Below are 13,239 nucleotides of genomic sequence, written 5' to 3'. Positions count from 1 at the left end.
AAAGTTTCTGTCAGGCAACATGAGGAAGTTCTAGGTATCTACAGTACAACACTGTGCTTGTAGTTAACTATACTGTACTGTACACTTAAAATATTTAAGAGGTTAGCTATCATGTGTTTTTTACAATAAAAAAAGAAAAGAATAGAAAGAAAAAGAAAAAAACTAAACTCCCAGTCAGATAAATAAAGAAACCATCGTCCATCACAAAAAGATCATCCTGAAATAAGAAATGTACTGCAGAATACTCCTTTAAGCAAATGGTAGGTTTATGAAGTTTAAATAATCCATGTGGGACCAAAGAAGTAAATAATATTTTGTTCATTGTGGGTCAGTCACAACAGGAATATAAAAGTGAACAACATGATAAGCAATCCAAGGTAGAATTTAACCATTTATCAAAACAACAAAAAATAGGAACTTTGTCAAACAATGCAAATACAAATTGCATGATTTGAGGCTTCTGCAAAACAACAATGCACTAATCATAATCTAATAGTTATTAAAAAGTCAAATGCAAAAAAGCCCTTATATTCCCCTAAGTACAATTTCAAAAACTACATTTTAAAATATGGCTATTGTACCGCATATTTGTGAACTGAATAGACACAGACATTACTTACATTCTTTCTTTGAGTGTGCATGAAGAAATATTTGGAAAGCTTTGAAATTTAATTTTTTTTTACAGACTGGACATTTTTGCCAAAAGAATTTTTTATCCTTTTAAACAAATCTTTCACGTGTAATTAGAATTTTTTAATAGAATGCATTTACCAAAATACGTATCTACACAAAGTCTCTGAAACAAGTACTGCCCAGACATACTTTATCAAATTTATATTTTAGAATATAAAAGAATGGTAGGTAAAACATCACCATGAAAAGTCTGTTTTAATAATGAAATATATCTAGCTACAAAACCAAAGAATTCTAATTCTAACCTTATAACATATTTAAAAATCTATGTAGGTCAATTATTTTTCAGTAAAATTGGAAAATAAATATAAATTCTCTGATCAAGATGAGAAAAGTCAACACAGTCTTACTGTTAGGAACATGAAAAGAATAATTATGATAATCATTTGTACTTGCTATAGTGACTTTTTAAAAGTTTGATTAAAGAAAATGCTTAATTTTTTTAAGATCTTATTTATTTATTTGACAGAGAGAGAGAGAGAGAGATCACAAATAGAGAGGCAGGCAGAGACAGAGAGGGGTTAGCAGGCTCCCCACTGAGCAGAGAGCCCAATGAGGGGCTCGATCCCAGGACCCTGGGATCATGACCTGAGCTGAGGGCAGAGGCTTAACCCACTGAGCCACCCAGATGCCCCAGAAAATGCTTAATTTCCATCCCTTCTTAAATAATCTAAAAATAAATTTAAATGTTTTTCTGTACTATAGCTCCCAAACAAATATGAAGAAAATAGAGAAATAAATCTTTTTTCTATACCACATTTAGAAATTTTTTTTTTTAAAGATTTATCTGAGACACAGAGAGAGAGAGAGAAAGCAAAAAGAGTAAGAGGAGAAGCAGACTCCCTGCTGAGCAGGAAGCCTGAAGCAGGCTTTATCCCAGGACCCTGAGATCATGACCTCAGATGTTTAATCAACTGAGCCACCTAGGCACCCCAGAAATGTTTCTATCAAATGTGAACCAACATATTTTTGGAGCATTTTTAGGCAAACTAGAAAAAATAGTCTTTTGATTTTATATCAATTTTATTTTTTAGATATAGTATTAAATGCTTGTAGTATTACAAATTACTCTCTCCAAAAAAAATATGAATGTCAATATCCTAATACATTAATATTTGCCAAAAAATGGCATACTATGGACTATAGTGTCCATACTATGAACTTATCATAAACACAGAGTTAGATTTCATGGAATGATGTAAAAATGACTGACTAATAAATACTATATTTTCAAATATTCTCTCACTGATGGTAGAAATTTAAGTCTCTCAAGTGCAATTTTTAGCATTTTTACAGAGCTCTAACAACATTAGTAATTTGACCTATGTTTTTGAAAAAAATCAGACATTCCCATTCAGAATTCTGTATAAGAATATTTTATAGCAGAAAACTTAGAAATGAACAAAAAACATCAACTGATAAATGGATAAAAAAGATACACACACACATGAACACAATGGAATATTAGTCATCAAAAAGAATGAGAATCTTTGAGAGAATGATTTCATGATTTCATGAGAATGAAATCTTGCCATTTCAAACGACATGGATGGAGCTAGAGTATATTATGCTAGGCAAAATAAGTCAGAAAATAAAAAATACTGTATGATTTCACTCATACATGGAATTTAAAAAATAGATGAACAGAAGGGGAGAAAAAGAGAGAGGCAAACCATAAAACAGACTCTTTACTATAGAGATCAAATTGAGGGTTGATGGAGGGAAGTTGGGTGGGGGATGGACTAAGTGGGTGATGGGTATTAAGGAGGGCACTTGTGAGCACTAGGTAGTATGTGTAAGTGAAGAATCATTAAATTCTACAAGTGAAACCAATACTACACTATATGTAAACTAACTAGAATTTAGATAAAAATTTTAAAAAAGAGAAAGAAACTAAACACACAATAAAAGGGGAATTATTAAATGAATTATCTTAGGAGACTGAGACTGTCTGCTATTATGTTAATAGAGGATGAAAATTATACATAAAAATAATAGAATATACAATAGTATGAAAATAGAGGATAAAATTATATATACGTTATACTTATTTAGGCACATGAATAAGCTCTCAGAGACAATAAAAAAAAGAAAGACTGGAATGAAAAAGACAAAACACTAACAAGAGTAATAGTGATCATGTGTAATTTATATATTCTTATGTTTTATGTGTCTTTATTTTCTTCCATCTCCACAATGGACATGCTGCAATTGTAAAAAAAAAAAAAAAAAAAAAAGCAACAAAAAAGGATATTTTCTAACTATAGATTTGCTTATGTGACTGTTTCTAAAAACAAAATTTATCCAAAATAAATGAAACACAAAAATACATGTACACCTCCATTCTAACATGATAGATAACTTGACACTAAATATAACTACAGTGGTATAGATAAGCAGGTTATACCAAAGTGTGAGAAAATGCAATTATTAATTGTTTCCAAATTCTATTAAGGCTTACCTTCACAAAGTTTCTGCTTCATCACCTCCCTTATTTTGGATATCGCAATATAGTCTTCCACATAAAACACATAAGTAGATGAAGGCTTATTGGCAATTGCTCTAAGTTCTGCATCTTCTGTTTCTGAACCAACACCAATAGCAAATAATGTTATTTTATTGTCTCTTGCTGCTTCTGCTGCATCTTTAACTTCATCTTGGGATTTACCATCTGTGAGTACTACTGCTATCTTTGTCAGAAACCGTGAGGACTTGGCAAAAAGGTAATCAAGTGCAAACTGGATGGCCTTTCCAGTCCTTGTGTTTCCACCCAGGTAATGTATAGATTCCATTGCTGCAATCAAATTCTCTCCAGAATCATGACTTCCAAGAGGAATCTCCAACACAGGATAATCACTATACTGGACGACTCCAACCTGAATAAACTTCGGTCCTATGTCAAAGTTTTTCGTGATATTAACAAGCCACTTTTTCACTATTTCAAAGTTTTCTGGGCCAACACTGTAAGAGCCATCTAAGATGAAAACTAAATCTGTTGGAGCAGTACGACAACCTAAGTGAAGAAGAAAACCATCAGAACACATTTGTGGTATAAAAAGCAAATATGGGAGGTTTTTATTGCACAATCTTTAAGTAAGCAGATGCAGGGGATGCTTTCACAACATACATGGGTATCAAATCACCATGAGGCACACATTAAATATAATACAATTTGTATGTCCATTAAATCTCAATAAAGCTAGAATTTTAAAATGTAATCAGCTCATAGGACCTTTATGAGGGTTAAATAAGATAAATTGCCTAATTCATGAAAATTCTTTCTAAATCAGAGCTATTATTTTTGTTGACATTTTTAAATTCTGTTGTCTTAATTTAAAGATTAATGATTCAGCTTTAAAAGTAGGGAATAAAAAAGGATACTATATCTGACATGATATCTAGATAGCTCTGTGTAGGGGCAGGTACTGCCATAAAGCAACGTTTAATTCCTTTTCCCCACTGACTAAATGAAACCACAAAAATAAATAAACGATTTTCAGATATATGCTAAAAGCATTCTTTTAAGTTATCCCTGAAATATGTTTAGTTTAATGTTAATCTAAAGTATTTACAAAAATCCATAAGTCAATGAATGGGAGAAAAATTTTAAAAAGAAAAAAGCTTTCTGCCAACTTCAGAATTCAACTAGCATATTCTTTGATAGAGTTGATAAAAGTTTAATGAACTAAGATCACCAATGTAATATCTACTCTTGCACTACACACAAGATCAATGTTTAAAGATCTGATCTCTCATTTTCAGCCAGAGAGAGACTTGTGCTAAGTGAATCTTTGTTCACAAGTAGTATAAATTATTCTTTCTCCACAGAGATAAAGATTCTTGTTTCAACATACCAGGAAACATGAGATCAGCACACCTGAGAGTTCTATTGGAGAACAAAAACCATCTTTGGTACAAGTTACACCTAGACAAGTTCTAAGCACTTGTAGAAAGAAAAAATCTTAACTCTCTTTTCCACAGTACCCAGCATGCCTCCAGGCCTATTTTAGCCTTTCAGTATATGTATATTAAATACCTGCTCTGTGCTTGACTATCTTGCTAGGTACCAGCTTCAAAGATATATAAGATATCTCAAACAGATATCACAGTCTATTAAGACAGATGACTGGCTGGTTAGGCAAAATACAAAATATTATGAGAACATTTAGGAGAGGGTAAAAACTAATTGTGCAAAGTCAGAACAGATCCTGTGGGAAAGCTGACAGGGAACCTGAGATCTAAAAAGAGAACGTTAGCCAGGTGAAGAGAAGGACCTTCTAATCAGAAGGAACAGTAAGTACAAAGGTCCAGAGGTAAGAATCAAAGAGCCCAAATGACAAACTGGTTGGAGTAATTCCAACAGTGCAAAACAGCTAATAGAGTACACTGAAAGGAATGGCTACACCTCCTGTTTCTCTCAATTCTTCACTCCAATCAGTAAAAATACTACCATTTATGGCCCATACGATAAAGATCACATGTCCTTGGAGATAGTAAGTTTAAAGAGGGTGAGATGAGTCAAGGTAATACAGTAACAAATTTTAAGTCCTGTGTTTTTACACATATTAATAGCCTCTCTTAGTAGTGATCAGAAGCCCAATATAATGATTTATTTTCTGTAGACATTACAAATAAGGTATCATAACTGTAAAGGACCGTCCTGGAGGAAAAAAACAAAGTTCAGTGACTACTAGCATTTGTATTTCTTTATTTGTATTTTTGCATTTCCTTACATGTAAAATCAATTAATCAATCAATCACTCTTTCTCTTTCCCTCTCCTTTCCTTTCTATTCTTTTCCTCATATTTGTCTATTTCCATATCTGGGATGATGACAAGGTCACACAAAGATGCCTCAATTTTAAAGGTAATTCACTCAAAGTAACTGGTAAAAATAAACTACTCTCAGGTGAACATATAGCCCAGAAGTTTAAAAAAAAATTTTTTTTAACTGCCAAAACATGGATTTACCTCAAAAATGTAACTGTGATTATGATGTCACTCTTAAGATGGTGTGAAGTCCAAAAAATCATGAGGAACACTATTCCAACATCCTTTGGCATGGTAAACACTGCCAGAGTTCAGGCCAGGGACAGCAGAAATGGAATTCTGCCTCAGAGGCAAATTTTCTAATGCAAGGGAATGTAGTTCTGGGTTTTTCTGGAAGCTAGACTGGGATTAGAGACATATGCTTTTGTTGGGCTTTGCGGGAGAGACAAAAGGACAGACAAGTCATGTTTGCAGAGTTCTTCAGGGTAGTCCTTCCTCAATACTATGAGACTCATTGTCTAGACCTGCTAGTGTTTGTGTGCCACTTGATTCAGTATTTATAAACTCTTACAACGTTATTCTTGGCCCTTCCTATCCCTTTTCAGAGCCATAGACCATATATTTCATAACTGCAAGGTTAGCCAAGAGCATGGGTACAAAAGCAAGTACTGCCATTTATAAAAACTAGACAAAATACCACTCCAAGAAACCTCTTCCTTAGAAAGATGAATCATCAGTGTCACAGAAAAAAAAAAAATGGACTAAAGATCAAAGGCATACTTCAAATACTAGTTATACCTCTAACCAGCTGTATGATATTAGGTAAGCCCCTTAAATTTTGTGAATTTCTTTCCTACTCAAAAAAAAAAAAAAAAAACAGAGAAAATAATATATACTTTGTATAGTATGTGAGTGGATTAAACTCTGAGAGTATTATACAAACATTAAATTCACTATTAATAAATTCTGGGGAGTCTGGGTGGCTCAGTGGGTCAAAGCCCCTGCCTTCAGCTCAGGGTCCTGGGATTGAAACCCGCGTCGGGCTCTCTGCTCAGCAGGGAGCCTGCTTCCTCTTCTCTCTACCTGCCTCTCTGCCTACTTGTGATCTCTGTCTGTCAAATAAATAAAATCTTTAAAAAAAAATAAATTCACTATTAATAAATTCTAATCAAGCTGAATCAAGTTGTCAAACTTACAAATTTAAGTGCTGTAGAAACCATAATTTATAGTAGGTTGTATATGAGTTTCAAAATATGATTATAAGCCAACTTTTTTACAAGACGCATGATATCTGTAAATAACGGCGTGGGTAGTAAAAATGCAATTAATATAGCTCTCCTTCTCTAATGCAAGCTCTCCTATACACAACCAGAATAATAGTCACCATCTACTGAGATGTCACTGAGCTAAGCCATTGATAGGAGTTACCCTGTTTATATGAATTATCTCGTTATCTCTATGAGATAACCTCATAAAATGGTCCTAACAACCCAATGAGGTAGGTACTTTATCTCCCTATCACTAAGTTCTAAATGGCTGAGTATAAACTGAATACCATACCATTTATTCCAAAGCCTAATGGGTAAAAGAATAAACAATTACCATGGAATTCTCTCAAAATTACCTCTGATAAAAGCTTTTCCCTCAGTTAATATGTAACACAGTAATTCATTTCATTTTAGGGAGTTACAGCATCAAAAACAGTAAGAATAAGATCCTAAAAAGGATTGCTTGAGCTCCCCAATTGTATTTCCACATTCAATTTGTTGATAACAAAAACATTGATTATTCTTACTTGATCTTATTTCCCCATCTTCAGCTAATACAGAATTCCGAAGAGGCAAGACCAAAATTATCCAAAGTAATAAAATATGGTGAGCCATGTTTCTGTTTTCGTTCTACTATTTTGGTTTTAGGATTCCTAAAGAGAAAAAAGGGGGAAAAAAAAACACATTAGAAAAGTAAAGACAGTACCATGCAAACGACATATCAGATAAAGGACTAGTGTCCAGAATCTATAAAGAACTTAGCAAACTCAACACCCAAAGAACAAATAATCCAATCAAGAAATGGGCAGAGGACATGAACAGACATTTCTGCAAAGAAGACATCCAGATGGCCAACAGACACATGAAAAAGTGCTCCATATCACTCGGCATCAGGGAAATACAAATCAAAACCACAATGAGATATCACCTCACACCAGTCAGAATGGCTAAAATCAACAAGTCAGGAAATGACAGATGCTGGCGAGGATGCGGAGAAAGGGGAACCCTCCTACACTGTTGGTGGGAATGCAAGCTGGTGCAGCCACTCTGGAAAACAGCATGGAGGTTCCTCAAAATGTTGAAAATAGAACTGCCCTATGACCCAGCAATTGCACTATTGGGTATTTACCCTAAAGATACAAATGTAGTGATCCAAAGGGGCACATGCACCCGAATGTTTATAGCAGCAATGTCCACAATAGCCAAACTATGGAAAGAACCTAGATGTCCATCAACAGATGAATGGATCAAGAAGATGTGGTATATATACACAATGGAATACTATGCAGCCATCAAAAGAAATGAAATCTTGCCATTTGCGACAACATGGATGGAACTAGAGCGTATCATGCTTAGCGAAATAAGTCAAGCAGAGAAAGACAACTATCATATGATCTCCCTGATATGAGGAATTTTTATATCTTTCTGATCTGCCTTTTCTATTACTATTAAATTTCCACCTAAAATTCAAATTTTTGTCCCTCTGTATGCAATGTCTTTTTCCTCTGGCTGGTTTTAAGAATTTTCTTTTGTTTTGATACTAATTGAATGTAAAGTACCTAGGTCTGACTCACTTTTTATTTTGCTTGGGGTTTGCTGAACTTCTTTGATCTGATTGTTGGTAGCTTTTGACAATTTAGAAAAATCTTTGGCTGCTATATATTCAAGTATTTCAAATATTCACTTTCTCCTTTCCATCTGAAAAGCTAATTGCTTGTATGCTAAATCAAGACCACTTGGTATTGTTCCATAGATTTCAGATGCTCTCTTCCTTTTATCATTCTCTCCCCACCCCATTTTAAGATTCATTTTGGGTAATTTCTGCTGACATTTTCAAGTTTACTAATCTTTTCCTCTGATGTATGGAGATAACCATTGTATGAATTATATGTTTGAAATATTTTTTGACAGCAATCATTTCAGCTTGTATCTTTAAGTTTTCCATCTCTTGTGAAATTTCTCATGTATTTGCCCATTCTTTATCTTATTCACTAGATCCTTTGTATATGATAATCATTTTACAAACCCTGTTTGATATTTCTGATATTTAGACCATCTCTGGATCTCCTTATACTGAATATTTTAATCCTGATCAGATATCAGATTTTTCTTACTTCTTCTTATACCTTGAGAGAACCTTGGGAGATTTGTTTCAGCTTGTCAATATGGTTTCTACCTTTTTGTATTTCCAAATTTTATTTTTCTCTCTTGTCCTTCATTTGCCTTTCTGCTTTTTGAGATATCTCTCTCCACAGTAGTGAAGGACTGGAGTGCCTGCCTTAGAGGGACTTTACTCAGTTTTGTTGCCTCTTCCCTAGGCTTCAGCAAGCCAAAGATTTGTATTTGAGCAATTCTCTGGCTACCTGAACAGCGGGAGGAAGGTAGATCTCTCTTGCTATTCTGTATTGCTCTCAGCTTTCTCTGTGTTACTTCTCTATTCCATGTACTTTGTTAAGGCTCATGGGGAAGAATTACTGGATGCAGGCATACTCATTCTGTGTGCAGGACTGTAGTGTGTCACATCAGTTTTGGCTGGTTTCTCTCATGCTGTGCAAATTCCTATTCCTGAGGAGGATTCCCTTTCTGCTAGGGATGAAAACAGCCCAGAATCTCCTCTATCTTATAAAGGATTAATAATTTTTGGTATTTTGCTTATTTAGATTTTTAAAATCCTGTCTTTTCTGCTGGGTTTAAAAGACTATAGTTTTATAGTTTATCTGGCATGTTTTCATTAGTGGGAGTGATAGTCTCTTGCCACTTTCCACATTCTAACCAGAAGTAAAGACCTTGGTCTAACTTAGAAGACATATTAAAGTCATGTAACTGAGTGTTTATGAATCAAATAAAATAGATTCTAATGCTTATAATTATACCACATTTAAAATTAAATCTTATCACTTAGCTTTATTATATAAATATTTTGACCAGATACCCTTTAAGTGTTTCTTAAAACGCAAATCCATTTTTAAGAGAAAAATGTTTGCTACTATTGAGATAATGAAAAGAATGTGATAAAGCTCTACAGGTCATGCTTGAAGAAGGAATTCTAGTAAATATTTTGAGTAAAGCAAAAAGTTCTAGAAAAGTTTGTACTTTTCCAAGATAATTATGAATTAAAAAACTTACAGTTTTCTTCAACTCCTATTCATCCATTAATATATTTAAAATACAGCTATTTTATTTTATTTTTTACTCATTTAAATTCAATTTTTTAACATATGGTGTATCATTAGTTTCACATGTAGATTTCAGTAATCCATCAGTTGCATATGATACCTAGTGTTCATTACATCATGTTCCCTTTTTTTTTAAAACTTGTATTTATTTATTTATTTAAAGATTTTATCAATTTATTTGATGGAGAGAGAGACCACAAGTAGAGGGAGAAGCAGAGGGAGAGGGAGAAGCAGGCTTTCCACGGAGCAAGAAGTCTGATGTAGGGTCCAATCCCAGCACCTTGGAATCATGACCAAGCCAAAGAGAGACACTTAACTGACTGAGCCACCCAGGTGCCTCATCATGTGCCCTTTTTAATATCCATTACCCACTTGCCCCATCCCTCCACTTTCCCTCCAGCAACTCTCAGTTTCCTATAGTTATGAGTCTTTTATGGTTTGTCTCCCTCTCTGATTTCATCTTATTTTATTTTTACCTCCCTTCCCCTATGGTCTTCTGTTTTGTTTCCTAAATTCCACATATGAGCGAAGCCATGTGATAATTGTTTTTCTCTGATTGACTCATTTCACTCAGCATAATATCCTTCAGTTCCATCCATGTCAGTGTAAATTGGTAAGATTTCATCCTTTCTGATGGCTGAGTAATATTCCATTGTATCTATATATCACATCTTCTTTATCCATTCCTGTGTCAATGGATATCTGGGCTCTTCCCAGAGTTTGGCTGTTGTGGACATTGCTACTATAAACATTGGGGTACAGGTGCCCCTTTGGATCACTACATTTGTATCTGTGGAGTAGATACCTAGTAGTAAATTGCTGAGTCTTAGGGTAGCTCTATTTTAATGTCACCTCCATATTGTTTTCCAAAGTAGCTGTACCAACTTGCATTTCTACCAACCGTGTAAGAGGGTTCCCCTTTCTCCATATCCTCACCAAAATTTGTTTCCTGCTTGTTAATTTTAGCCATTCTTACTGGTGTAAGGTGATACTTATTGTGGTTTTGATTTGTATTTCCCTGATGCCAAGTGACATGGAGCATTTTTTCATGTGTCTCTTGGCCATTTATATGTCTTCTTTGGAGAAATATCTGTTCATGTCTTCTGCCCATTTCTTGACTGGATCATTTGTTTTTAGGGTTTTTGAGTTTGACAGATTCTTTATAGCTCTTAGATACTAGCCCTTTATCTGATATGTCATTGGCAAATATATTATCACTTTCTATAGGTTGCCTTTTAGTTTTGTTGATTGTTTCCTTTGCTATGCAAAAGTTTTTATCTTGATGAAGTCCCAAAATTCATTTTTGCTTTGTTTCCCTTGCCTTTGGAGACAGTGTTTAGCAAGAAGTTGCTGTGGCTAAATTTCAAGAGGTTGTGCCTGTGTTTTCCTCTAAGATTTTGATAGATTCCTGTCTCATCTTTAGTTCTTTCATCCATTTTGATTTTATCTTTGTGTATGGTGTAAGAAATTGCTCCAGTTTCATTCTTCTGCCTGTGGCTGTCCAATTTTCCCAATGCCATTTGTTGAGGCTGTCTTTTTTACATTGGATATTCTTTCCTGCTTTGTTGAATATTAGTTAACCATAGAGTTGGGGATCCATTTATAGTTCTCTATTCTGTTCCATTGATCTATGTGTTTGTTTTTGTGCCAGTACCATGCTATCTTGATGATCACAGCTTTGTAATATACTTTGAAGTCCAGAATTGTGATGCCACTGGCTTTGGTTTTCTTTTTCAACATTTCTTTCTACTGGCTACTCAGGGTGTTGTCTGGTTCCATACAAATTTTAGGGTTACTTGTTCTGGCTTTGTGAAAAATACCAGTGGTATTGTGATAGGGATTGCATTGAATGTGTATATTTCTCTGGGTAGTATAGACATTTTAACAATATTTGTTCTTCTGATTTGTGAGCATGGAATGTTTTTCTATTTCTTTATGTCTTCCTCAATTTCTTTCCTGAATGTTTTATAGTTTTCAGAGTACAGATCCTTTACCTCTTTAGTTAGGTTTATTCCTCGATATCTTTTTTTTTTTTTTTAAGATTTTATTTATTTATTTGACAGAGATCACAAGTAGGCAGAAAAGCAGGCAGAGAGAGAGCAGGAAGTAGGCTCCCTCCTGAGCAGAGAGCCCAATGCAGAACTCAATCCCAGGACCCTGGGATCATGACCTGAGCTGAAGGCAGAGGCTTTAACCTACTGAGCCACCCAGGCACCCCTATCTTATGGTTTTTGGTAAAATTGTAAATGGGATTGATTTTTTAATTTCTCTTTCTTCTGTCTCATTGTTAGTATATAGAAATGCAAATTATTTGTGTGCATTGATTTTATATCCTGCCACTTTGCTGAATTCCTATATAAGATCTAGCAATTTTGGGGTGGAGTCTTTTGGGTTTCCCATATAAATAAAGTATTATGTCATCTGCAAAGAGTGAAAACTTTACTTCCTTGCCAATTTGGTTGCCTTTTATTTTTTGTTTTTGTTGTCTGATTGCTGAAGGTAGGACTTCTAGTACTATGTTGAACAGCAGTGGTGGGAGTGGACATCCTTGTTGTGTTCCTGACCTTAGGGGAGAAGCTCTCATTCCCAAGAATAGCTTGAGAATGATATTCTATCTGGGCTTTCCATATATGGCTTTTATGAGATTGAGGGATGTTCCCTCTATCTTTACACTGTGGTGTTTTTTTTTTTTTCAATCATTCTTTTTTGAAATCTGGTAAAATTCATATTGTCAGCTTTTTTTTAATTAATTAGTTAATTTATTTATTTTCAGGGTGACAGTATTCATTGTTTTTGCACCACACCCAGTGCTCCATGCAATTCGTGCCCTCTCTAATACCCACCACCTTTTACCTCCCACCTCCTCCCCCCACCCCCCCTCCCCCCCCCCTCGCCCCTTCAAACCCCTCAGATTGTTTTTCAGAGTCCATAGTCTCTCATGGTTCACCACCCCTACTGTGGAGTGTTTTAATTAAGAAAGGATACTGTATTTTGTCAATGCTTTTTCTTTATCAGTTGAGAGGATCATATGATTCTTATCCTTTCTTTTATTAAAATATGGCTATTTTAGACAGATAAATTATTTTAAGGCTAGTAAGAACTACTCTGAGTATTACAATGAAAAAATTTGAACTTACAATGGCTAGGTATTTGTCTTTACTTTTCTTTTTTTTCTTTTTTTAAATTTTTTATTTTTTATAAACATATATTTTTATCCCCAGGGGTACAGGTCTGTGAATCACCAGGCTAACACACTTCACAGCACTCACCAAAGCACATACCCTCCCCAATGTCCATAATCCCACCCCCTTCTCCCAAACCCCCTCCCCCCCA

General features: G+C 34.6%; 1 protein-coding gene across 1 annotated transcript in view; it reads right to left on the bottom strand.

The window, feature by feature from the left end:
* Positions 1-13,239, bottom strand: part of LOC132018618 (collagen alpha-1(XXI) chain) — a 145,800-nt gene that overhangs the window by 72,817 nt on the left and 59,744 nt on the right. Inside the window, exons 2-3 of the mRNA XM_059401543.1 lie at positions 7,258-7,383; positions 3,155-3,706 (exon numbers count right to left, since the gene is read on the bottom strand). Of these exons, the coding sequence (XP_059257526.1) occupies positions 3,155-3,706; positions 7,258-7,345 (640 nt within the window). The 5' untranslated portion in view covers positions 7,346-7,383. The remainder of the gene's footprint in view (positions 1-3,154; positions 3,707-7,257; positions 7,384-13,239) is intronic.

This window comes from Mustela nigripes, chromosome 5 (assembly GCF_022355385.1).
Source record: "Mustela nigripes isolate SB6536 chromosome 5, MUSNIG.SB6536, whole genome shotgun sequence".
NCBI lineage: Eukaryota > Metazoa > Chordata > Mammalia > Carnivora > Mustelidae > Mustela > Mustela nigripes.
The sequence above is the reverse complement of the archived record's forward strand: the minus strand, read 5'-3'. Positions and strand labels throughout refer to the sequence as shown.